This window comes from Danio rerio, chromosome 3, assembly GCF_049306965.1.
Source record: "Danio rerio strain Tuebingen ecotype United States chromosome 3, GRCz12tu, whole genome shotgun sequence".
Taxonomy (NCBI): domain Eukaryota; kingdom Metazoa; phylum Chordata; class Actinopteri; order Cypriniformes; family Danionidae; genus Danio; species Danio rerio.
Window position 1 is genome coordinate 49,933,620 of NC_133178.1, and position 27,916 is coordinate 49,961,535.

Genomic DNA, 27,916 nt, shown 5'->3' on the forward strand with positions numbered 1-27,916 from the left:
AGATGTCTAGAGAGCCAGAGAGAGACGATGGAGTGATGCGCAAAAAAGACGCGCTCGTGACTTCCTACGTCTCCGGCACTGTCCAAACGCCACAATGAAATGAATACATTTCCCGGGGACCCATGCCCTCATCTTCCCCGTCCCGCGGAGATGCCTTCACGTTGCAGGGACTTCTGCGGAGGAACTCATAACTTTGGCAATATGTTTCATTGGACACTGCGCACAGGAGAGCCCTATGGAATATAGCGCGCACTTTCACTCTGCTCAGCCGGTGAAAAACAAACTTTTCGTCTTCTGCATCATGCTCTCGCTGTGGGTGTACATGCTGTACTGCTGCGTGGGCTACTGCTCCACCACGCCGACGTTTATGATGGACGAGAGGAGCAATAGGAGAGCGCTCCAAAGACAAGACCCGGAGATGCTCCTCAAAAGCCAGTCCAGGGACCTGCTAAACAACGATAGCGATGCCGACAGCAGAGGAGATGGCTGGGAGGAAAACAAGGGCGATGCCGCTTATGACGAGGATGACTCGGGGATAGCAGGTGCCGTGAACGGGTCCGAGAGCAAAAAGTTGCCCCAAGCGATAATAATCGGGGTGAAGAAGGGAGGGACGCGCGCGCTGCTCGAGTTTCTGCGCCTGCATCCTGATATCCGCGCTGTGGGAGCGGAGCCGCACTTTTTTGACCGCAACTACGAGAAGGGACTCGAGTGGTACAGGTACGTTTTTTTATCCACACAACACGCTGTTATTCACACTTGCTTTTGTATATGTCGTTGATGGATAAACGGGGATTATGGATTATGCGGCTCATAATCGTCGCGCTAGTGAAACATAAACATGTCAGTGTTGTTGTTTGTGTAAAAAAGGCTTTCAGGGACTTAACTGATTAAGGCTATCGAGAAACACAAACATAAACTTTGGATAATAAATGTAGCTTTATTTATTTTAGGTTAAACTATAGAAATGCAGAACTTTGGTGGTAACGTACGTTTTTAAAAGCTTTACTTTATTCTAAATGTCATTTAGTCGTCCTCCACCTGTTTTAAATCATTTTGAGTTTTTTTCTTATTTTGGACACAAATGAAGATATGTTGAAGAATAAAAATCCAAAATCAAACAAAAGTGTTCGGGGGTAGCTTAAACAATGTGTCCGTGCTTTTGGGGCAAGGGATTCATCAGAATAAACAAAAATCCGTCCAAGGCAAACAAAAAGTGGAAAAACATATTTAAAAGCCTCAAATTATTAATATAGGCTTTTTTTTTTATTTTTTTTTCACACTTTTTCAAGTGCATTGGAATTATTTTTGCTGTATATAGGCTATTGAAGAATGTTTTTTTTTTTTTTTTTTCAAAAGGTACAAATTTGTACCTTAAAGGTCCATATTAAAACCGCAAGGGTACACATTGGTACCTAAAAAGTACAAAAGGGTTCCTCTTAAAATTTTTAGATACCAAATACTTCTAAGGTACCAATATGGACCCTTTAAGTACAAATACTTTTTGAAAAGGCGAACTCAATGACCCCAGTGATAGCTCTACCTTTATTTCTGAGAGTGTACTATCGATGTCAAATATCTCCCACCCAAACGTTCTTTAGAACATAGTGTTTTGCGTTCAACATAAGAAAGACATCAATACATGTAAATCCACTGTGAGTAAATTGTTAGAACTGTCCCTTTAAAGGTTTATATTAGTACAGAAAATGTACTTATCATTTTGTAGGGGGATGATGCACATTACTGTTTGAAAACATTGATGCATCTTCAATGACATGTTAGTCTATGTCCTATATTTAATTTATAATCACTATTATTATCTGGGAGTGTAAAAAATCACAAAGATGTAACATTTTCTTTTAAGAAAAGCAATTTAAGGAAATTGAGGAAGCTTTCAATCTGAAATAAAATATTTTGCCACAATTGTATCCCTCCTAGGTACTTACATGGGTAAAAAATAATACATTCCTATTGATTTACATTTTTGGCACAACAAAGTTGAACAAGAAACTCACTTTTTTAATTCAAAATGTATAAATATGTGTTAAAAATGGCCACATTGCCTAAAGTATTAATCACAATTAAAGAAACAAATGGATATGGATTAATAAATAAATTAATGTATTAATAAAAAGTAGCAAATAGTATTACACAACATTTGAAGATCAAAACCCTTCCCATTTGTCCTAAAGTTATTAAAACAACAATCATTCTTGTCTTTCTGAATCATTTTAAAAGCTGACTACTATACAAACTTGAAAGCAAAAAAAAATCATGCTTCAAAAACACAATATTAAAGTCATTGTCCAAAATATATGAAAAAGTAAGGAAACATTAAAAAAAAGACACCTTATGATCAAGATATTTCAACTCGTTGAACTTTCAACAAAAGCCATTTCAAACCAGTTAACATTTTAATTCAAGAATTTGAAGGTATTTTAATAGTTTTGTTTGGTTTATTTGTCCTGGTCCACCAGGCCTGAATAACAATTTTATCTTCAATAACTTTGTTTCTTTAAAAACATTCTTTCAACAGTTTGCAAAGCCAGAACTACATTGTTAATTTATTTATATAAAATATTTGCATATGTACCATTAGTTATTAAATGATATAAGCAGAACTAACACTTACAGAACATGTATAGTCTATATCGCAACTTCAGGCAACTTGTTTTGTGTGGACATGTGGATTCAGTCACCCACGCTGTTGTGTTGAACTTGTGGGAATAAATCCTTTCCAGCACGGTGTGGTTAGGTAATGGTGAACTAGACCTAGATAAAACATTGGAATGACTAAAGGCAAACATAGACTGAATAAACATCTAAGAGACTTGTGTAACCGCACTCATAGGCAGGTGCACTTCCACAACAGCGTCAGTTCACTGAGGAAACTCTCACCCTTAATTTCTGGCATTTTTATTCTTACCAGACAGCTGAATCATTTAAACGAAATGAACACTTTGATTTGTTGACTCAAATATATGCTATACACATGGCAAGTGAAATTGCTGAGTCAAATCAATTTAATTTTGCTAATATCCATGGTTAAAACTTTTTGAATTTGAAGTTTATTACTGATAATCATGAAAATCACATTTTTAAATAACATGGATGTGTATTTACCAAGTAATTTGTAAGTTTTTGTTTTGAAGTGGAAGGTCAAATGACTAATTCAACCTGAGAATTAAGCAAAGTTAGGCAGAGATTGGTCAAATATGTTGACTTTAGCTATTTTTGTGGCTGTTTGCCAATAGTGACTGTAATAATGTGACTTAAATTATCATGATTATCATGGTTTTGTTCAAGTGTGTTATATATTTTTCAATTTTTTCTTATACGAACCCTTGGCGAACACTTAATGACTTTTTTTAGGCTTATCTGCAGTGGTGGAAAGAGTACTGAAAAATCATACTCAAGTAAAAGTACCGTTAATTACCTCAAAATGTAGTGCAATAGAGTAAATGCATCTATTGTAAATATTACTTAAAGTAGGAGTAAAAAGTAGCCCCTTCAAAAGTACTTGGGAGTAGTGAGTAATACACTATAAAAAGCTGACGCATTTACAAGTAATTTGTGGATGTGTGTGTAAACGTAACATTCTGTAGTGCATATAGTCATTACTCAGCAGGCACACAATGTCATAGGACGTTGGTATAAGGTTAGAATTAGGTTGTGATATCAGGTGACTAAAATTCAAGGTCTAGCCAGCGTCTAAGGACAATGTTATTTCGACGTCCAATAACGACATCAAATGACAAAGATATTTAGTTGATACTAGGTTTAAGAAAGTGACCAAAATCCAAGATCATATTGACGTCAAATACTGACATTTATTCATCAAGAATGGCAACTAAAATCCAATGTCTGATAGACATCATAGTGGTAACGTCCACACAATGTCAAACATTAACATTATTAGATGTTGATATTTGGTTGGTTTTAGGTTGGACGTTGACGTTGGCCTGACATTGAGTTGTGACGTCAACCCAATTTTCACTTCCAAAAAAAATTCAAAGTCTATGACTTTAGCATACAAAGTCAATCTGATGTCATCTAGATGTCAATCTGACGTAAAGTGTGCAAAGATTTTGGCCATCTTCTTTAATGCTTCCAAATTGTTTGCTGCAATTTGAAATCGCCCATGTCGTGAGGTAGTACATTATGATGTTATTTATCTTCTAGTGTAATTTAACTGGACAGGAATCACAGGACTGCTTTTTCTATTTTCCAAAAACAAGAAAAAATAAAGTAGTTACTGCAGGTTGAAGGAAAGTAGTGGAGTAAAAGTACAGATGCAGCACTAAAAATCTACTCAAGGGAAAGTAAAAGTACACATTTTTAAAACTTAGTAAATTACAGTACCTGATAAAAACTACTCACATTAATTTGAGCATTTATAATTAGTTACTTTACTGCTTATCTGATACTGACACCATTTACTTTTAGCTTATAACCTGACTATTTTTAAGATATTAACTGTCTATTAGCACTCTTTAAGTATGATCTTATTTTAGTAAATAAAAGTTATGATCTCTAATCCTACCCAACTCCTACCATACTGTTATTATGCAGCTAATGAGTAGTTTATTGAGCTAAAAGTTTTAGTTAATCATTTAATAATATCATTAAACAATTTGAAAGTTTCTAAAATATTTTGATAACTAACATAAACATGGACCACTGAGAATGACCAATACCTTAAATCAGAAAATCAAATCAGTCTGCAGTCTTAAATTCTAGTTTTAGTGTCAATGTATGAAAGTGCTGCCATCTTAAAAATGATAAATTTTATTAACGTTCTATTCAGCATGAATAAGCTCTAAATGACCATCTTTGATCAAGTTTACTTGATACAAACCAAACTATAACCACAACTCAGATTTAGTTCTTTCATTAGCCGGAAGAATCTCCCAAGTGTTGCCTTCTTCAGCTATGTCTTTTTCCTCATTTAGACAATGTTGCTGTAACGAGGAGACTGACACGGAGGGATCCATTATGCAGTATTTATTAGTCAAGCTTCCACTCAAACACACAGTATGCACTAAAGTGCAAACACACATCAACAATAGTCTGTGAAGTATCAAGACTGGCGGTGAACAGACACAGAGGGGTTTACCAGGCATTGGTCGATGGCAGGCTGCGAGTATCAGCGTCCGTGTATCAGGCGTGGGTCGTGGGCAGGCAGCGAGTATCAGAGTCCGTATATCAGGCGTGGGTCGTGGGCAGGCAGCGAGTATCAGAGTCCGTATATCAGGCGTGGGTCGTGGGCAGGCAGCGAGTATCAGAGTCCGCATATCAGGCGTGGGTCGTGGGCAGGCAGAAGGCAAAGCAGAGTCAGAAACATGGCTGGAGTAATACACGAAGAATCAGGCAGGGAATAACTCTCAGAAATGCTGGCCGGGGCTAAACAAGACTTCGCACTGAACGAGTGTTTGAGTGCGGCTTAAATAGGGTACGTGGGTCGTTAATCAGATTCAGGACAGGTGTGTGCACAATCAGCGTAAGTGGATGATGTAATGCTAGAAGTCCGGAGATGGCGGCCTCTGCTGGCCAGCGAGGGGAGTGACTGGGACCGAGTCGGTGACAGTTGCACTTGCAATAAATGCTTTTCTATGGGGACTGAGAAAGCTCAAATGTGCTGCAAGTTAAGAAAAAACCTCCATCAATTTAACAACACACATACACACAAATACTCACAATAAATGTAAATAGAGAAATATGCAACCTAAGCTCATTCTGGAAACGTTGCCCCGCGGACATTTCTGGAGACCACGATTTGCGTGGCCACACACAAGTGTACCGCGCCAAAGCCCAAGTGAACCAGGCTCAGGCACACCTCTTCCAACCGGACCAGGGCCGGCCAAGTGAACCGTGCTTAAGCCTGATTCAGCGCACTCACACTTCTCAAACGATCCGGGAAACGGGCCTGGGCACGGTATGGATGGCATAGTGTGAGTAGGCCCTAAATCTTGTATCAGAGCTGCTTTGTTTATTTGTCATCCTCTGAGAAAACAGTTGATGGTAGCCTAACAATGACAATTGCCATGGGAGCGTGAGTGCAAAGCAAGTTGACAATGATGAAGGGAGCAGCGTGCCTCACACTTTTCACATGCTTTCAGATGCTATATGTGAACGGTCCCTAACTCTTGCTAACATGACATTAAAATAATGTTTCATTTTACATTAATTGGGAAATTAGACAGTTGATTAGGGCTTAAAATATATGTACAACAAAGCAACCGTATGACCATGAAGTTAAAATAAACAAATAAATCAAATCTCCAACAACACTTCTCTCTATAAACAGGTAGCAGGCAGCCGGGTTTGCCACTTTTTTGGGTTCCCTAACACATTTCTGTTATGATCTACACTATTTACTGCAGGACATTTCTGTTTTTGTTGTGAGAATTTATATGCATGAGTCTTCAAATCGATGATGTTTTAAAATGTTTTGTTTTCTTATCATATTTCTCAACTTGTACAGTTTAAGTCAGAATTATTAGCCCCCTGGAATTATTAGCCCCCCTGTTTATTTTTTTACTCAATTTCTGTTTAACGGAGAGAAGATTTTTTTTAACAAGATACTTCTAAAAGTGACATTTAAAGGCTTAACTAGGTTAATTGGGTAACAAGGCAGGTTACGGTAATTAGGCAAGTTATTGTACAGTATAATGATGGTTTGTTCTGTATGTTATCAAAAAAAATCTAGCTTATAGAGGCTAATAATTTTGTCCTTAAAATGGTGTTTAAAAATTAAAAACTGTTTTTATTCTAGCCGAAATTAAACAAATAAGACTTTTTCCAGAGGAAAAAAATAATATCTGACGTGCTGTGATAATGTCCTTGCTCTGTTAAAGATCATTTGGGAAGAAAAAGAAAAAAAAATCAAAGTGGGGCGAATAATTTTGACTTCAACTGTTTTTGTCAAATATACAGTTCAATTCATACTATGTCAATCGGAAACACTATCAAAACAGAAATGGACCTCAAGCTATTTTATTGTTCAAGCCAGTTCAGACTTTCAGTGGAGGAATCTAGAGACCCAGTTCTATCAGCATTGACGCACAGTGGGAAAACAAGGAGGAGGCAAAGAGCAGGATGAGCGCCTTTATCCAGGCAGCCAAGCAGGCTAATTGTGAGGCAGAATCATGGTGAGAGAAGCATGTAGCCAGGTGGCCAAGTGTCCTGCAGAGGTATTGAGCTCTGCTGCAATGTTAGTCCAACACAGAGGAGATGTCCATGTGCTCACTGTAGGAGGCGTTCAGATGGGTGACTGAGCACAGCAGGCTTGAATAACTGTACATGCAGCGTGACTTCAAATACAATGCTTTTGAAGAAGCAGAAGGGCCGGTGAATTCAAATATACGGTCCCATCATAGTACAGTTGTACTGTTTTTTGTTTGTTTTAAACTAAAAATGAAAAACTTTTTTTTTATTCATGCAGCTTTTGTTTACAGCAGTGTTTACGGGCCTGAAAACACATGGGGGCTATAGATATATTTGGTGTACAGTTGAAGTCAGAATTATTAGCCCCCTTAAATTACTACCACCCCTGTTTATTTTCCCCCCACTTTCTGTTTAACGGAGGGAACATTTTCTCAACATGTTTCTAAACATATTAGTTTTAATTAATCATTTCTAATAGCTGATTTATTTATCTTTGCCATGATGACAGAACATAATATTTGACCAGATATTTTTCAAGACACTTCTATGCAGCTTAAAGTGACATTTAAAGTCTTAATAAATAAATCAGATTACCTTTGCAGGATTGAATAATTAGGAAAGTCATTGTACAACGATGGTTTGTTCTGTAGATTATCAAAAAAAAAAAATAGCTCAAAGGGGCTAATAATTTTGTCCCTAAAATGGTTTAAAAATAAAAATAAAAACTAATTTTATTCTAGCTGAAATAAAACAAATAAGACTTTCTCCAGTAGAAAAAAAGATTATTAGACATAATGTGAAAATTTCTTTTCTCTGTTCAACATAACTTGGGAAATATTTTTTTTAAAAAGAAAACAAATTCAAAAGGAGGTTAATAATTCTGACTTCAACTGTATATGGCTATACTGCTATATAAACACTTTGTATTTCCTTACAAAGTAGCAGTCATCTACTGGCCTGGCATACAGGTATACTGTGTGGTGCTTTTAGCTCTTTAGATGTTAAAATACTTTAATGTTACTCAGATTCTCTATCAAACAAAACAAATGAATAAATAAAATCATAATTAAATAATACTATATAATAATGTCTTGCAAACAGTATTAAATGTATGTTTATCTCCTGGTGAAATTTACATATTTACTTTATGATCTATTATATGAAAACAAATTTGCAATATATTGCTAATAGTGTAAATCAGGGGTTCTCAAACTGTGGTACGTGTACCACTAGTGGGACGCAGGCTTCCTTCTAGTGGTATGCGGAGAAATTACTGAATTATTAAAGTAAAAAAAATGAATAAAATAACACACTTTTAACCCTTTGACGAACATGATAACACTGATGTGATCAGTTAACTAATTTTAATAGACTAAACCTTTTATTTTATTTTTAATTTTCAGTCCCACTTTATATTAAGTGTCCTTAACTACTTTGTACTTACATCAAAAAATAAATACAATGTACTTACTGTGTTTATAATGTATTTGAGAACACGTGGTGCTTTTGAGTTGGGATAGGGGTTGGGTTATGGACAGGTTTGGTGGCATGGGTAGGTTTAAGGGTGGGTTAAGGTGTAAGGGATAGTCAAAAGTGTATTTACAAATGTAATTACAGAAGTTTATTACAGATGTAATTACATACATGTATTTAATCAAGCATAAGTACACAGTAAATGCATGTATTTACACACAATAAGTACATTGTAACAAACTTCATTCCTGTGTAAGTACATATTAGTTAAGGCCACTTAATATAAAGTAGGACCCAATTTTCTATTGTTTTTTATGCATTCTATCATTTAAAGCCAATTTCTTACCCATAATTGTAATGGTTGTTGGGGGCATATCTTGTATTTTTATATCCTGATGTTTGCAGGTTTAGAGTAATCACTTGCTTTTCTGACACACGTAGCCTACTCTAACTGTATATTACAAGCTGCCATGGGTAATTTTCCTATTTATTTCTTAATTTTTAAAAAATAAATTAAAAGACATTACTAATCGTATTAACTAATACCGTTTAACTTTTACAATGATAACTTATTGCAATAAAAACATAAGAGTGAACAGTGGAGTTTAATGCTGAATACACTAGTCAAGAACAATCTGCCTTTGCCTTGATTTGCTCACCAAAGTCTCTGCGTTGTCCACTACCCATCAGATATGTGCATTTAAACTAAATGTGATTCATTTACAATATTTAATTGAAACGTTTCATTTCAATTAGCTTTTAACAAGAAAACAAACAAACAAAAGGTTGCATTAGATTTTAAATGATTATTTCTAAACCCTCCCCATAATTCTACCTCTTATCTCAGATGGAATGGCAGCCCAAATCAAAGGTTGCCGTGGGCCAACATTGGCCCGTGGGCCTTAGTTTGGGCATCTCTGCTTTTAAGAATATTATAATTAAATTAGCATTGCAATTTAGATTTAAATAACATTCTGTTTAATATGTCATAACAATTTGGATGCAAACCATTATTCTTTTTCATATCTTTATTAAAATTTTAGTCTGTTGGTTTCACTTGTGAATGCACAATCATTTGGTTAAATCACACTTGGTACATACTTTGGAACATTTTCATGTGAAAAAAAAAAATCAGTCAAAGCTGCATGTTTCATGTGCTATTTTTACAAATTGAAGCTCATGTGATGCTTTTGTTTTTATTTTTCTGTAAGGGCAGAATTACATCATAATGTGTCACTAAACACAACCATACCATTGAAAGATCTGACAGAGACGTTTTCATGCTAAAGCTGACTGGCGCCATCATATTACTTATTGACTCCAAGGCAAACCACCCGACAGTCTGATAGAGTTACAAGGAGAAGCTTGTTTGTGGATGGCAGATGCTGGCAGTAAATCGAAAGTGAGTCTATTGAGTGAAATGCTGAATGTTTCAAAAGAGGATCTGCCGAACCCCCCTAGGTTCTGCATTAACCCCGGTGAGAAAGAGCAGGCAATTAGAGTGAATTGTGTTGTTTCTTTCTTCACTTTGTATGCAAATGTGCTCAGGGGGTGAAAGTGCTTTTTGAGAAACACAGCAGGGTCTCCCTAAAAAAAAAAGCCCTGAGAGGAGCAGAATGAGGGGATTCTTAAAAACACGCACATAACTTTTCCTCAGTCTTGAAAGATGTTGCCGTCGTGTTTACTGATCAAATTTGCTGCTAGTCTTTGTGTGGGATGCTAAGGCATGACTAGGGAAGACAGTGATGGATTTCTTCTGTGTAAAAAAAAAACACACACACACACACCGCCAGTTGCTTATGATCATTTATAAACTGTCGGCTCTTCTTTTTACTGGCACACTGAGGGGGATGTTCTTGAACCTAGTCTTTTGGCTAAATAATGAACTGAATTGGAGCCTCTCGAGGGAATCTGATGTTGCTAAGCTATGATGTTAAAAAACAATATGGTCACACTTTATTTTAACGTACAAACCATGCTGTTATCAAGCCATTACTGAAACTTTTAACTTAAAAAAACTACTAATTAGCTGCTTATTAATAGTAAGATTTTAGTTTAGGTATTGGGTAGGATTAGGTATGTAAAAAAAAGATCTTTATAAGTGCTAATAGCGGTTAATAGTCAGGTGATAAGCCAGTAGCAAATGTTTAAAATAGTTACTTAAACTAAAGTTATACAAAAAAATATATGCAGCACAGACAAATATTCAGGTAACACTTACACTACAATACAGGAGATGTAGTTAATTATTAATGTTTATTTTTTTTCTTAAAAATCTTTTTTTTTTTTTTTAAACAAACTTGAGGACTCACAAATACAGCTCTGGAGCTGTAGTTAGAAACATAGTTCTGGCTGTGCTATATTCTTACTTATCCAACCTTTGCCCTAACCATTTAGAACAATCTAACATTCAAAGTTGGAATTGTTAAAAATAAAAAAGCATTAAGCTGATCTCCCTTAGGTGTAATTTACTTTCTAACTATTTTTACAGTTTTACCAATTTAGCATTTGTGCTCCCTTCAATATCTGTACTGTATATGACATAAGCCTGCTGGTAAAAAATAAATGAATAAGCAATATCCTACTGATTAATAATAATCATCATCATCATCATCATCATTAATATTATTAATAAAGTATGATTTTTTTTCATTTCTAATAAATAATAAATATTACATTTCATTTGATAATAAATAGCCTCAGTATTTATTTATATGATTTATGATAATAGATTACATGTTAGCTTTTGTAAGTGATATGTTTTAGAATAGAATATGTAATGTTTAACTTCTCAATAATATTAGTAAAGGCTCTATGTGCCATTTACATATATTTCAGTTAATACGGAAGGCAAGTGCATGTTTTTACTAAATCTAATATTGGATTTTATTTTAAATGCGTGTGCGTGTAATACAATATATTTTGTACAAAGAAGTTTCTATAAAGAAGTTATTCCACCCAGTTTAGAGCATCATTATGGGCGTTTTACATTATAACAACGTGGTTCAAGCGATGGATCTGCTACAGAGAAACTATGCAGTTTTGGAACCACTCGTCACTACATCGTTCTTTTCCCAAATGATGCATCATACTATGATAGTTGTTGTTTAGGAAACACACCCCTGCCTAGTTAATCTAAAAAAAAAAAAACTAGTTAGGCCTTCAAATGTCACTTTAAGCTGTATAGAAGTGTCTTAAAAAATATCTAGTAAAATATTATTTACTGTCATCATGCCATAGACAAAATAAATCAACTATTAGAAATGAATTATTAAAAATGTTTAGAAATGTGTTAAAAAAAAAAAAAAACTTCTCTCTGTTAAACAGAAATTAGGGAAAAAAATAAACAAGGGGGCGAATAATTCAGGGGGGTTAATAATTCTGACTTCAACTATATATATATATATATATATATATATATATATATATATATATATATATATATATATATATATATATATATATATATATATATATATAGTTATTGCATGCAAATGTAACAGTCTAAATGTTTACATGGAATTGAAAGGTTATATGAAATCCAGATGTCTCACAAACTTTTATATGCAAAAGTCAGTAAAGTAGTAGTTAATTCATTAGTTTAATACACCCAGTGTTTTCTTTTAGCTGTCATTAACTGTGAAAGATTACTATTAATTTCTAAAAGAATTTAGTTAACACCAGTTTTTTTGTGTAAAAGTACAGAGATTTCTATTTTGCATAAGTTTTTCTTTTATCGGCAAACAGAAGTGAATCGTGAGTGTATGATAAGACGGTGAAGTCCCATCATGAAAGGACCCACAGCTCTGTGTTTTGATGTGGGTCTGGAGCTCATCCCATTGAAGCTCTGTTAGATTATTTGGAGTAGCTGCATACCAGCACTTCTCATACCCTCCTGGCTTTTTTGACAAAGTGACATTCTCAGAAGAATTCACTCCCAGGATGGGTGAAATGATCATTGCTAAAGTGTGCATTTTGCTTTCGAACAGGTGGCTGGGATATATTTAAGAGGGAATTAAAGTGCTATATTGCATTTTAAAAATCCCAACTAAAAGCTCTCGCAAAAATGCACTGTAAAACACGAAAAGTTAAGGTAACTCAAACCATTTGAGGTAACTGATTGCAGCAAACCATTTAAATTGAAAAACTAATCCTAATGAGTACAGTGAGCTTAATCCATTTGAGTACACGAAGCAATTTGAGCACAGTAAAACTCAATAAATGAAGACAACTCAAACTAACTGAGTTCTCTAAAACCCAATAAGTTAAGGCAACTCAAACTGTTTGAGGAAACCGATTGCTACAAACCGAAAAAACTAATATACTGTAAATGAGAACTGTGAACTTACTCCATTTAAGTTAAAGTAATGAGGTATTTAATTAACTCATAAACTTCAACGCTGAGTTCAAAACTCTTTTCACATGAGTAGAATTAACTATCAGCAAATTTAGAGTTAACTACACTTATTTAAGTTGATGTTGACTGTTGACGGTTTTACGGTGTGTTACTGACTTAAACAAATTAGAATATTGGCTGATAATGCAAATGGAATTCTGTCATTTACTCATCCTCCACTTGTTCAAAGCGTGTTTGAGTTTATTTCTTATAAAGGATGATAAACTGAAAAATGTTGTTTTTATGTTCCTACAATAGATGTCAATGGCTGTTTTTTTCCAAAATTTTCCCAACATTCTTCAGAGTATCTTGTTTTTGTGTTCAAAAGAAGAAGAAAAATATTATAGAAGCACTTGAGAGAGTAAATTCATTTTGAAATGAACTGTCCTTTTAATATGATAAAGGAGTAAACCCAAATGATGCTAATTTTTATTACATTTTATTATTCTGAACACAAATGAATTAAGTTTTTTAATATAGTTTTAATACATCCAGTTTTTTTGCCTTAAATGTCATTTAATTTAGTTTTTCAAATGTAATTTCTAAGCATCATTACTTCAGTCTTCAGAGTCAGAATTAGAAATTATTCTAATAGGGTGATATGATGATCGGGGGTATTCAAGAAAGCTATGTGAATTTACCATCTGCTAAACTCTTGGTAGATTAACCCAAAACCTGCTTACCGTGAGTATGTTGGTTCCAAAACACCTGAGAAGAGTTGATCAACCTCCTAAAGATAACCATGAGTTAATGTGGTAGCACGATTGCCTCACAGCAAGAAGGTGGCTGGTTCGAGCCTCAGCTGGGCCGGTTAGCATTTCTGTGTGGAGTTTGCATGTTCTCCCCTTGTTCGGGTGCTCCAGTTTCCCTCACAAGTCCAAAGCCATGTGGTATAGATGAATTGGGTAGGTTAAATTGTCTGTAGTGTATCCGTGTGAATGAGTGTGTATGGTTGTTTAATGGGCAGCCGCTGCGTAAAATATATGCTGGATAAGTTAGTTCATTCCGCTGTGGTGACCCCTGATTAATAAAGGGACCAAGCCGAAAACAAATTGAATGAATGAATGAAAAACCTATGTGCACTTATAACCCTCTTCATCAAAAGATTGCGCAATGCTCAATAAACCCTCTGAAACAGACAAATAACAGTACTTGCTCCAAAGCAGGTTAACTTCTCTTGCTAAGGTTAATTACATACCCAAAAAGTTATTTCCATTTTTGGAACCAAAGGCAGAGGTTGTCCATTAACTTACTCTTAGGGTGCTTTCACACCTGAATCGATTCATTTGTTCCGAAACAGAGATCAAAATGGTTACATTGTTGCTCTTTGTTCTTGGTACTGGTACGGAGGGGTGAGAAGGTTGTAATTTAGCACCGGGAGGGAGACGCACAATTTCCGGGCAGTGTTGCCAGATGTAGCTGACTGATTCCAGCCCAAAGAACCCGATAACACCCTCTGAAAACCAAAAAGCACCGGCCAACAATCTGTAAACTATAATAACCTGTTGAGATGGTGAGGAGCGGGGGAGGTGGGGTAGGAGATGGTATATCTCGTTGGGAGATCACTGCTGTAAGCATTTGTATGTAAAGAACAGGGGCTATGGCATTTCTTGGTGAGATCATAACAAGTTTATAAAAGAAGGCCCGGGCTGTCGGGCATGCCGTGGCAAAACCACCCAAATTTTCACTACCTGTCAATGTCATTTTTTACCCGCAAAACAATTGGGCAGGAAACCGCTTAATCTGGCAACACTGTATCTGGGAGATTATCACTTGTTTGTGGGCATCCAGAAGTCTGCATTTGTGGGAGACTCAGGAACTTCCTGGAGACTTGGGATGTCTGGAAAGACCTCCCGCCCTGCTCATAATTCTCTCTTCATATATAGCTATATGCCTCTTACATATCCATAAAACACTCATATCGCTTTCTTACTACAATCAATCCGCTCCAGAGTTTGTTTCAATCGACCACCTCATTAATCTTGGACCAATTGTTTTGCCGTGGATCTGAGCATGATTGCTGGATTCACTTATGCCAAACAAACCACGCTAACTGGGCAAACGAGACAGGTTCCGAAACAAAAGTCTAGTCACATAACCTGCTTTTTAATACCCCAAGAAGCATTAAAATTGTTGTTTTCAATGTTTTTCTGGTCATAGTGTTTTTGAGTAATTCAGGATACTCTTTTAAAAAAAACTAAAGAATAAGAAAAAGAAGTTAAAATGTAATTTTAAAAGTATTTATTTGAAAGAAAGAAACAAAAAATATTGTGTGTAATTGAACTAATTAATTAAATGTAAGTTAAAGATTTTATTTTGAGTCTCAATTCTGACCTAAAAATACTGATCACAACTGATACACAAATTGATACACAAACTGATATCGTTAGTTTATATGCTGGGTTCCACAAAATGTATTGAATCAAAGTAAACATATTATTTTTTATTATTATTAATTTAGTTGAATTGAACATAAAACAATTAGGTTGTCCCCCTAGAAATCTCAACACTAAAAGCATGAGTACATTCCATCGAGCTGTTGCATAAGCAGACAGAAAGACAGTAAATCCCTGCTGTAAAGTGCTCTTCTATGACGACCGTCTTCTCAGCATCTCCAGCTATCCTGAGGGAACTTCAAACAGCACAAAGACTTTAAAGGTACAAACAACAGCCTTTGAACGTGCCATACCTGATAGCAGATAATGTAAACACAGGTTTACTGAGAGCGCTTCAAAAACAAGCTCAAGAGCCAAGACGAGCCTCACTTCCCTCTAGACAAAACAAGGTAATGACAGGCATTTCACACAGCAGGGATCTCTCATTTAACCCTGTGCTGCTGCTGAGTTTTATGAGGCTCACAGAGTGCAGTTTACTCTTAAACTCGGCCTTGTAAAGACTGTGCGTTAGCATAGTTTTGCTCTGTTGTTGTTGCTTTGCTAAAATGTACCCATGTACCCATGCATTAATGGACCACAAAACATATACAGCAAGTTTCAGTTTTTGGGAATTAAGATCTATATATCATCTAAAATCTGAAAAAAAAAGGATTTCCATTGACATACACTTGAAGCAGTTGAAGTCAGAATTTTTAGCCCTTCTAAATTAGCCTAATATACAGTTGAAGTCAGAATTATTAGGCCCCCTGAATTATTAGACCCCCTGTTTATTTTTTTTCCCTAATTTCTGTGTAACGGAGTTAAGATTTTTATTCAGCACATTTCTAAACATAATAGTTTTAATAACTCATCTGTAATAACTGTAAAATAAATAAATAAGATAAATTTTATCTTTGCCATGATGACAGTAAATAATATTTTACAGCTTAAAGTGACATTTAAAGGCTTAACTAGGTTAATTAGGGTAACTATGCAGGTTAGGGTAATTAGGCAAGTTATTGTAAAATGATGGTTTGTTCTGTAGACTATTGAAAAAAAAAATTAGCTTAAAGGGATAATAATTTTGTCCTTAATGTTAATAAATAAAAAATAATAACTGCTTTTATTCTAGCCGAAATGAAACAAATAAGACTTTGCCCCAAAAGAAAAAAAATATAACCAGACATACTGTGAAAATGTCCTTGCTCTGTTAAACATAATTTAGGAAATATAAAAATAAAAAAATTCAATGAGGGGCTAATGATTCTGACTTTAACTGTATATATATTTACCTTAAAATGGGTTAAAAAAAACTGCTGCATTCTATTCTAAATAAAACAAATAAGACTTTCTTCAGAAGAAAATTATCATTGGAAATACTGTAAAAACAAATTGCATTATTTCATCATTTGGGAAATAGTTGAAAAAGAAAAAAATACAGTGGCAGGGAGGAATTTGACTTTAACTGTATGTTCGTTAGCAAAATGACGTTTGCTGTTTTTTCAAACTATCTACTTGAATTGAGCTAAAACAACCCAAGTCTTGATGTTGTTGTTTTTGCTTTAATTGTTTTATGTTCAATCCACTTAAATTGCAAAAAAATAAAAATAAAAAAAATAAATAAACAAATAGGTTTACTTAATTTTTACATGTTGTCCCAGCACAAATCAGTCGTTTTAATCCAGCATTTTCTACAGTGAGTTTGAAAATATAGAATCAGAGGGTTAAAAAATCTAAATATTACAGTTTTTCTCCATTGGTTTGGTTCATTTCTTGCAACACAAATTACATTCTCAAAACAACATGGACTAACCTCCGAAGCACTTGGCAATTGTTCACAACAAAATGGAATTTATCATTTATTTCATCAAATTGCAAATATCTAAGTACATCTTTGCAAATGATTAAGTACAGATAGCCTACATTTAGTACAATTTCCAAGTGATTAGGGCTTGTTGATCTAAACTGACTGTTATTTCTCAGTCTAATGGTTGTTCTCTCCAAAATGTGTCAGCGTCATTTCATTGTATATGTCATTACATGCACAATATTCTGTTTAATTGTCAAAATTAGTCAAGTCTATAATACCATGAATACCATACAGTAGGTGAATGTTTGGATCATTTGATTACAATTTATTACAGCTATTTATTCTTTTTGCTCTGATATATGGAAGTTACTTTGTGTGTGGTTGATCATTACAACAAAAAAGAGTTACCATTTCCTTGGCAGTATGAATTGTATTATGCTAGCTAGACAAAAACATTACAGTAACTATTGTCAATGAAGGACGGGGCTAATATTGTAAGGTGGACGAGAGATCTATTGACTATATTTGGCTAGTGCTAAAAATATCTACATGACATATGGTGCTTTGTTTTGCTTTGAAAATATGCACAAATGTACACGTTAATTCATTCATTTTACACTAATACAATATGGACAATTTAGTTTATTAAACTAAATGCAAACTCCAAAAAAAAAAGCCACTTGAACAGTGCTAACCACTGAGCCACCATGCCGCCCATATGTTAATTCTTCTTAATGTATTATTTTTTTTTTTTTACCTCAAGAATCAATGATTTCTGTTATTTATGTAAAGGAAACTGAGAGAAAACTAGAGAAACTAGACTTTACCCCTTTCATACTTGAAAGTTAAACCAATTGTTTATAAATAATGCATTCAGTAGTAGGAGTGTAATAAGTGAGATGAAGCACAGTAAAACCATTCAGTCTTGCATCAGATACATTAAACCTGCTGCCAAACCTGTTGGGCATTATTCTGCGTATTTTTTATCTACATATTATTCAGTCACAATGTGGTGATTAGGTCATATGGATGGATGGATGGATGGATGGGTGGAGGGATGGATAGATAGATAGATAGATAGATAGATAGATAGATAGATAGATAGATAGATAGATAGATAGATAGATAGATAGATAGATAGATAGATAGATAGATAGATAGATAGATAGATACTTTATATAACTAAAACTTTATTTTATGTAGTTTATATTTATTTTCTCATTCATATTTATTTAAATAAAATTATATTTGACCAACAATCATTTGGTATTTACAACTCACAAAACCTAGTTGCTTACTATTTAATTTAATTCAATTTTATGTTTTATTTCATTTTTGTTTTGTTTCTTTTCGTTGTATTTCATTTAGTTTTTTAGTGTTGTTTAGTTTTTTTTTATTATTTTACATTTGTTAAATTTTATTTGATTTAAATTATTTATTTATTTATAACATTTATTTATTTACTTTTTATATTTAAATACATTTTTATTATATATATATATATATATATATATATATATATATATATATATATATATATATATATATATAAATAAATATATATATATATATATATATAAATAAATATATATATATATATATATATATATATATATATATATATATATATATATATATACATATATATATATATATTTTTGTTTTTATTTGATTTAAATTATTTATTTATTTATAACATTTATTTATTTACTTTTTATATTTAAATACATTTTTAATATATATATATATATATATATATATATATATATATATATATATATATATATATATATATATATATATATATAYAYATATATATATATATATATATATATATATATATATATATATATATATATATATATATATATATATATACATATATATATATATATATATATATATATATATATATATATATATATATATATATATATATATATACATATATATATATATATATATATATATATATATATATATATATATATATATATATATATATATATATATATATATATATTAGGGGTGTAACGATACACCCAGCTCACGATACGATGTGTATCACGATATAATGTTCACGATTCGATATGTATCACGATATTTGGAATAAAAATTGAAAATTTTACTGAAATGCAAATTTTACCAAGTAAACTATTTTTTATGTATTTCTTTTGTTTCAACTTGTTAAACTGAACCTTCTTTTAGAAAATATATTAAACAGGCCTGTCTCTGGAAAATAAAACAATTAAAAAACTTCTTAAAAAATATTATTGAAATGACAGAGACAAAATTAAGGAACAATTTAAGTAAAGGTGCAAAAAAATAAGCTTTCTATTCAATTGATTTTAACAGTAAGAGCTTAAGGCTTTGCTTGGTCACTTGCGTTTTTTTGTGTGTGCAAAATTTGTGTCTACATTTCCAGGTAATCAACAGTTCTACAAGATAATCCTGAACTTATGTATATCTGTCTGAGAGGTTTTTATGGATGGCTGTCTTCATGTTGGGCATGATGAGTGACAGGGTGGCCGTCTTATCATTACACAGCACAGTCGTGACTCTTTTCAGCAGTTTAGGCAGGTTTACTATTTCTTCGGCGTCGCTGATGTCGGGGCTATCAAGTGTATCATGTTGACGTGCATTTTTGTGTACCTCTGTACTCAAATTTAGCTTTAAAGGGTTAGCTCGTCGTAATCATAACTCTAAAATGCGATATGATTGTTTAAATAATGTGTACGTTTTCGGTTTCATTTACACTGCTAAGTGCTGTTCAAACTTCCCACGCGGCTCCTGAAAGATCACTCTGTTCCACAAACTGAATGTTGTTTACTACTTTATTAGTCACAACCTGCAGGTTCTGTTCACTGAAGCAGACGCGCGCGTATGGCAAGCCGTTTTAACATTTAAACCTTTGTTCTGACTATCCATAAATATATGTAATTCATATTTAATTAAATTTATTTAGAGATATCTCTAATTATATTTTGACTAGTGGAATTATAATTATGACTAGTCAAAATATAATTAGAGATATCTCTAAATATATTTATGGATAGTCAGATCAAAGGTTTAAATGCTAAATCGGCTTGCCATACGCGCGCGTCTATCATATTCCGCCCTCTGTAGTAACAGCTCACGTCATGTGTGATTTTGCGGCCGCCAATACATCATTACATGAAGACAGAATGATATTTTAGGGTGAATTGTACCTTATAAATACAGTATGTGACTCTTTCAACACCATTAGGAGGTATCCATGTCACTGTGCAAAGTATGTAAATCACTGTGAAGACTTTAAAACTTAGGATGTGTGACCCAGTATGCGTGTCAAAAAGCGGACGAGTCTAAAGCAATGACTGTACAACCGAAATGTTGCCAGACATCTGATTTTGAGAGGATGGGCCATCCTCTATTTCAGCTCCACTCATCTTGGTCTGCTAACATTACTGCTGCTGCAATCTGAACTCACGTGCGACAGCAGGTGGAACGTAGCTCACGTGCAAACAGCTCAACTAATAAGAGAAAACGGACGTCATATCGTAATCAAATCGTCATAACGCCACGATGCATATCGAGACATTTTTGCATCGCAATAAATCGTACAACGATAAATCGTTACACCCCTAATATATATATATATATATATATATATATATATATATATATATATATATATATATATATATATATATTATTATTATTACTATTATTATTATTATTATTATTATTATTATTATATATAAATATATTTTTTACTTAAATATGCATTTCCTTTTTTTCTTACCACTCATACATATTTAAGCCACTTAAATGGAAGCAAACTTTAATATCATGCCTCTCCTAATGAGTTTAGTGTGTAAGAGAGCGTCCTGGATAAGAATGTTTGGACAGTCATTGCTTGTGGGCTGCACAGTCCGTTAAGTACAGCAAATTGCGTAAACCCACCACTATCAGCACTCATATAGGGTCTGATTTTAACACAGGAATCCACGTTTGTGCCTGTCTGTTCGTATGAATAATGCATGCGCTTCTGATGCAGGCTTTTTTGCTCGGGGACCAGGTGGAAAGTTTTGATGGGTTGTGTTTTGTAAGTCCCTGTGGGCTGCAGAAAAAAAGCTTCAGCTTATGTGTCTATGTACCGCGATTGTAATTGCAGAGATACAGAGACCTTCTCAAATGTGTTTTGGTGTCATCATGTTTGTTTTTGTTTGTGTTTTCTTTATTAATACATACCAGTCAGTAGGGTTGGACCGATAGACAATGCCATCGTCCATCGCCGATGGCCAATAGACAACAAGATGCTGAGCTGGCATCGCCGATCATTCGCCCCGCCCCCGTTACAAACCCGCTTTTGAAAAATACACACTCAGGCCCCGTTTATACTAATACGTCTTAGTGTTAAAATTACATTTTGGAATGAAAATTATCTACATCCACACCGTTTTACCTAGCATTTCTGAACAGCCCTCCATCCTGCTGAAAACGCGTGACACGTGACTACAGGCAAACACAGCCACACACTATCATGCGCTCCTCTGAGCTCCAGAAAGTAGTGCACGTCGGACAGTTTATCAAGGATGTACCACTGGACCGCGCCTCACTATAGTTGTTAAACGTGATATTTAGACATCCCAAGTCTCAATTCAGTTTTTAATGACATCTTTTTCAAGGAAACAGTTCCTTTAGAACTTCAAATGTTTTTAAAAAAATATGAGAACATTAAAGGGTAGCTAAATCTCGAACACTATTCTTTTAAACATCACAATGTCCTTTCCTGCAATATCTGAATATATATTCTGTGCAAAATTCTTTATAGATATTCAGTCCTTTGTAACGGTGGTCACACAAAAAAATAAATAAATAAAATATGTACACCTAAGTATTATATAATTATTACACCTATAAACAGTATTATATGTCTTAACACTAACAATGAAAAAAATGTAAATAAAATTAACTACTCAGTTGAGGTTCATACTTGGATCGGCAGCATCGTAACACAATGTGCTGACCACTGGACCACAAGGGTGTTATTATAATAGTGCTTAAATGATTTTGCCGTTGAGCAAGGTGCCGCTTTTTGGGGTCGAATGAAAATTTACGTCATCAACCTTCAGACTGCATTTTGCTTACGGGGCTGCGAGAAAAGAGCGGAGCTGTGTTAAAATAATGAATAAAAAGAGTGAAACTATGGTCAAATAAAATAAATAACTAAAAAGTGTGACTGCTGAGAGTGCAAGTAGCTAGGGACACTGGCCCTCGCAGCCAAAAAAATGGCCAAAAGATTAGCCAAACTGGGCCTGGATATTAGGTATATTCTTTTAGAGCAGACTAATTATTAAGTAATATTCATTTACATGCATATTAGTGATTCTTTGGTTAATTATTGCATCTTACGATTAGTTTCTTTCACAAACAAATCAAAATATGATTGAAAATCAGTACTTTTTTCTGACCAGTTACTGGATGTTGAGTGACTTTCAGTTTGGCAATGCTTACAGTTATTACAACCAATCAATCAATTAACCAATTAATACATGAATAAGCTATATTCATTCTTAAGTCTCAAAATAAGCTGTTATAATTTAAATGTGAAAATAATGCATTTGATGTGTAAAACATTATGAAAGGTTAAACTGACTGCTTGGTCTTATACAGATGAAGTCAGAATTATTAGCCCTCCTTTGATTTTTTTTTTCCAATATTACCCAAATTATGTTTAAAAGAGCACAGACATTTTAACAGTATGTCTAATAATATTTTTTTCTTCTGAAGACAGTCTTGCTTGTTTTATTTCGACTAGAATGAAAGCAGTTTTTAATTTTTTTAAACACCATTTTAAGGACAATATTATTAGCCCCTTTGAGCTATTTTTCAATATTCTACAGAACAAACCATCATTATACAATAACTTGCCTAATTACCCTAACCTGCCTATTTAACCTAATTAACCCAGTTAAACCCTTAAATGTCACTTTAAGCTGTGTAGAAGTGCCTTAAAAATATATATAGCAAAATATTGTTTACTGTCATCATGGCAAAGATAAAATAAATCAGTTATTATAAATGAATTATTAAAAGTAATACTAATAATTCTGACTTCAACTGTATAAAGTTGTAGAATTATGATAATTCTAGGGTTAATGATTAGAGGATTAGTAAGAGAGGTTTCTTAGATTGCTCAAGATGCAGCATATACTTTTTTTTAGTATTGTGATTGGTGTTTAATGAGCTCAACCTGCTGAAATGAATCCCCTGACTCATCAAAACATGCTCATTTTCTACAGTACAAACCCTCACCGCCTCTATACTTATTGCCAGTAATTGCTTCAATATTATCTATTAAAAGTAGTCTTGAAGGGGAGGTTAAGACAACAGGCTTTGTCTAGTAATGCTTGTGTGTATAAATATAACTACCTCATTAATGGCGTAATCATTGTGGCAACATTTCTTTCAGCCCCAGAGCTAATTTTACTTTCAAACATTTGTCATTGTCAAAACCCTTGTCACTGAGAAGCTATAAAAGGCTTCAGATAAATCTCTTATTGTTTTAAGGGGAATATTTGACAGGCTTTCCCAAATAGTGCAGAAACATAAATCTTGTTGACAGGGCCCATATTACATGATTGCAAATGTTTTCTAAGACAACAGTTTATGAGCATTTTCTGCCCCTTTTTCCATAGAATTACATCTATTTCAGTGACTTTAAAAACACTCTATTTGCATTTGTATTTAAACGTAGTTACGTGGGTGATATTTTTAAATTCCTAATATATATACTGTTAGAAATGGCAGCACAGTTGCCAGCAAGTTACTGTAAAATTATTGTTAGATTATTGTTGATTAAAATTACAGTTGTTTACTGTATCTTAAAGAAAAACAATAAAGAACTGGCAGCATGGTTGCCAGCAAGTTACTGTAAAAATAATGGTATATTATTGTTGATAGAAATAACAGTTGTCTACTGTTTCTTAAAAAAAGTAAAGAACTGGCAGCAAGGTTGTCAGCAAGTTACTGTAAAAATAATGGTATATTATTATTAATTCAAATTACAGTAGTCTACTGTTTACTAAAAAAAGTAAAGAACTGGCAGCAAGGTTGGCAGCTAGTAAATGTTAAATTAACTGTGTATTACTGTTGGTGAAACTTACAGTTTTCCACTGTGGCTCTGTGGTTAGTATTGTCATCTCACAGCAAAAAGGTTGCTGGTTCAAGTTGGCATTTTTTGTGTGGAGTTTGCATGTTCTCCCTGTGTTTCTTCCAGGTGCTCCTGTTTTCCCCAGAGTCCAAAAACATGTGGTATATGTGAATTGACTAAACTAAGTTGGCCATAGTGTATGTGTGTCAGTGTTTATGGATGTTTCGCAGTGATGGGTTGCAGCTGGGAAACACTGCGTAAAATATATGCTGGATAAGTTGGCGATTCATTCCACTGTGGTGACCCCTTATAAATAAAGGTCTAAGCTGAAGCAAAATGAATGAATGAATGAATGAATGATTGAATGATATAAGAAGATACTTTATTCATCATGACACCGTTACCATTTTTTTGTAAGAATTGTAGGTGTGACTGTATAGTAAGTAACAGCATCCATGTCTTGTCCTCATTGCACCTTTTTCTGACCCTTTATTGACCCTTAGTTTGTTGTTCTTATCATCATGTGCATTATGATATTTGCCTAGTCTTATAAAACCTCTCTTGACCCAATTCAGCACTTGAAGTTTAAAAACTCTTTTGCCAATTGCAGCAGCTGCTCTGATTCTGCTGATTCAGGCATCATGGGAGCCAAACGAAATCTACACACACAAGCACAAAGCTAGAAATAAAACATGGGGGGACAGGAGGACATAATACATGTTTGTACATAATACAAAAATGTATTATGTACATTTTGAAGCCTTTGTGTGATTTATTTGGTAATCTGCATCCAGCCACAGCATGTGTCGTCACACAGGAAGATTATTTTAAGACTGTAAGAAGGATTAAGGGAAGTATAAGGAGGAGGAGGAAGTCTTTTCTTTTGGGGTTTAATTTAATTTATTGATGAATAGTAACTTTATAATAGAGTGACACGGTGGCTCACCGTCGCCTCACAGCAAGAAAGTTCCTGATTCGAATACCGGCTGGGTCATTTGGCATTTCTGTGTGGAGTTTGCATGTTCTTTTGTGTGGGTTTTATCCAGGTGCTTCCCAGTGCTGAGTTGAAGCTGGAAGGGCATCCGCTTTGTAAAACATATGCTGGATAAGTTGGTAGTTCATTCTGCTGTAACGACCCCTGATAAATAAAGGGATAAGCCGAAGGAAAATGAATAAATGAACTTTATAATATACAGTATACAAGTGCAGTCTTCAGTCACTAGTGCTCAAGCAGATTACCTTCGCTGGCTGGGTATAATGTGACTTATGAAATATGTCCAATTAAAAATTTAGCTTCAAATCACCCTACATTGATACATACATACATTGAAACATACCATGTCTGAAAAAATGTAATAATTGGCAGATTTTGTTGCTGAACTCAAAGCAAAAAATAAACAAATAAATAAATAAATAAAATTTTATGCAATTGAAGGTATTTATATAATATAAAAAAATTACAAAGAAAATTATAAAATTTTGCATTTTAAACAAACATAACATTTTTCTTGTTAGAATGCTGTTATTATAGAATAATTTTAAGAAGAATTATATTATATTATATTATATTATATTATATTATATTATATTATATTATATTATATTATATTATATTATATTATATTATATTATATTATATTATTCATTCATTCATAGGTAGGCATCCAGGAGGCATTCAAAACAGATGCCCAAGCCACCTCAGCTGACTTCTCTCGATGTAGAGGAGCAGCGGCTTTTCTCCAAGCTCCTTCCAGCTTAGATTTGTCCACCTGTCAGGTTTTAGATCATACGGGTTGTAGCATGTGTATTTGAAAATAACTCAGTTTTTTGACCACACTTCGTTATTATTGTTCATTTAATTGTTTGCTGGAAATTAAAAATGAATTTAAAAATAGTTTTGAAACAAATCTTTGCGCTTAATAAACTAAATTAATTATGTATAGGCTAAAGGATGTTTGCATACATGTTTCCCTATCCACGAGAGCGAAAGTGAAAGTAAAGAATGAGGAGGCTCATCTCTCATTCTCGAATGTAAATGCTCTGTTTAACTGTTTTCTCTCTAGTGAAGCGTTCAGTTTTCCACTTACAAAGTCCATCGTGTAAATAGCAAATGCGTGAATAGCAAAAAGGCATGACTCAACTGACTCTTAAAGGGAATGGAAGATTAGACTGTGATTGGTTTATTCTCAAAACACACCTAATACTCATTAAGAGAATAAGCTAAACACTGTTAGACCATGCGCTGCAGCGCAAAACTAATTTTTCTGCCCTTAAAATAGCAAAAGTGGATTTAGACATGCCCTTAATGCTTTTGCGCCCTGCGCTCTGGACTCAACCCTCAGTGCTTGATGCTTCTTTGAAATAATGTCTGCAATGTAATAGCAATATTTGATTAAAATCGAGGTCAAATTCATATACAAATATTTAAACTTAAGTACTCAAACATTTTTAAAAAATTAAATAAAAGGATGGTGTTCTTTAGAAACAATCTGCAAAGTGAACAAACATCTTGCCCACTTAATGTGAAATAGACCCTACACTATCCATAGGTGTTCATTCTGATGCAGAGACTCCCCTCTTTAAGCTTCTTTCAGACAAAAATATGTGTGAATCATGAGCCTCTTGCTGCTTTTCATATTTGCATTTCACATCTACCATGTCAAATCCTCTTTTGATGCTCACCAGTGTCTCTCTTCTCCTAGGGAACTAATGCCCAAAACGCTGGACGGTCAGCTGACTATGGAGAAAACCCCCAGCTACTTTGTAACCAAGGAGGTTCCAGGCCGGATCCACGCCATGTCCAGAGACACCAAACTGATAGTCGTGGTGCGAGACCCAGTAACCCGAGCCATCTCAGACTACACGCAGACCCGCTCCAAAAAACCGGACATCCCATCCTTCGAGAGCTTGACTTTTAAAAACCTCAGCACTAATGTAATCGACACATCGTGGAGTGCGGTGCAGATCGGCATGTACGCTAGACACCTGGAGCGGTGGCTGCAGTTTTTCCCCATGAGCCAGCTGCTGTTTGTGAGTGGCGAGCGGCTGATTAGTGATCCATCCGGAGAGATGGCTCGAGTACAGCACTTTTTGGGCCTGAGGAGAGAGGTGACGCACAAACACTTTCACTTTAACCCTGCTAAGGGCTTCCCGTGCCTCAAAAGACCCGAAAGCAACAGCAAACCGCACTGTCTGGGCAAAACTAAAGGGCGCACTCATCCCAACATTAACCCTGAGGTGATTCAAAGACTGAGGGACTTTTACAAGCCATTTAACAAGAAGTTCTACCACATGACCGGCCATGATTTCGGCTGGGACTGATTTTTGTTGTTGTTGTTTGGAAAATAATGAATTGTAAAAAGCATAGAACTTTATTTTATAATAATTTATTTGAAGATAATATACTCACTCGGCTGCCTATCTTGTTTGTTGTGTATACTGTACATGTCTACCTTTTTACATTCCAGTCGAATCTGTAAGCTTGATATTTTGTATTTTATATAAAAGAACGAAAAGGGAATTGGCATTGGAATTCAGACAACGCAAGCTCATTCTGAAAA

At 34.2% G+C, this 27,916-nt stretch overlaps 1 protein-coding gene across 1 annotated transcript; it reads left to right on the top strand.

Annotated features, from left to right (window-relative positions):
• Positions 1-27,916, top strand: hs3st3b1a (heparan sulfate (glucosamine) 3-O-sulfotransferase 3B1a). Its single transcript, NM_001080569.2, is given in 2 exon segments — positions 1-717; positions 27,059-27,916. Coding segments are annotated over 2 exon segments (1,101 nt in total). The 5' UTR covers positions 1-235; the 3' UTR covers positions 27,678-27,916.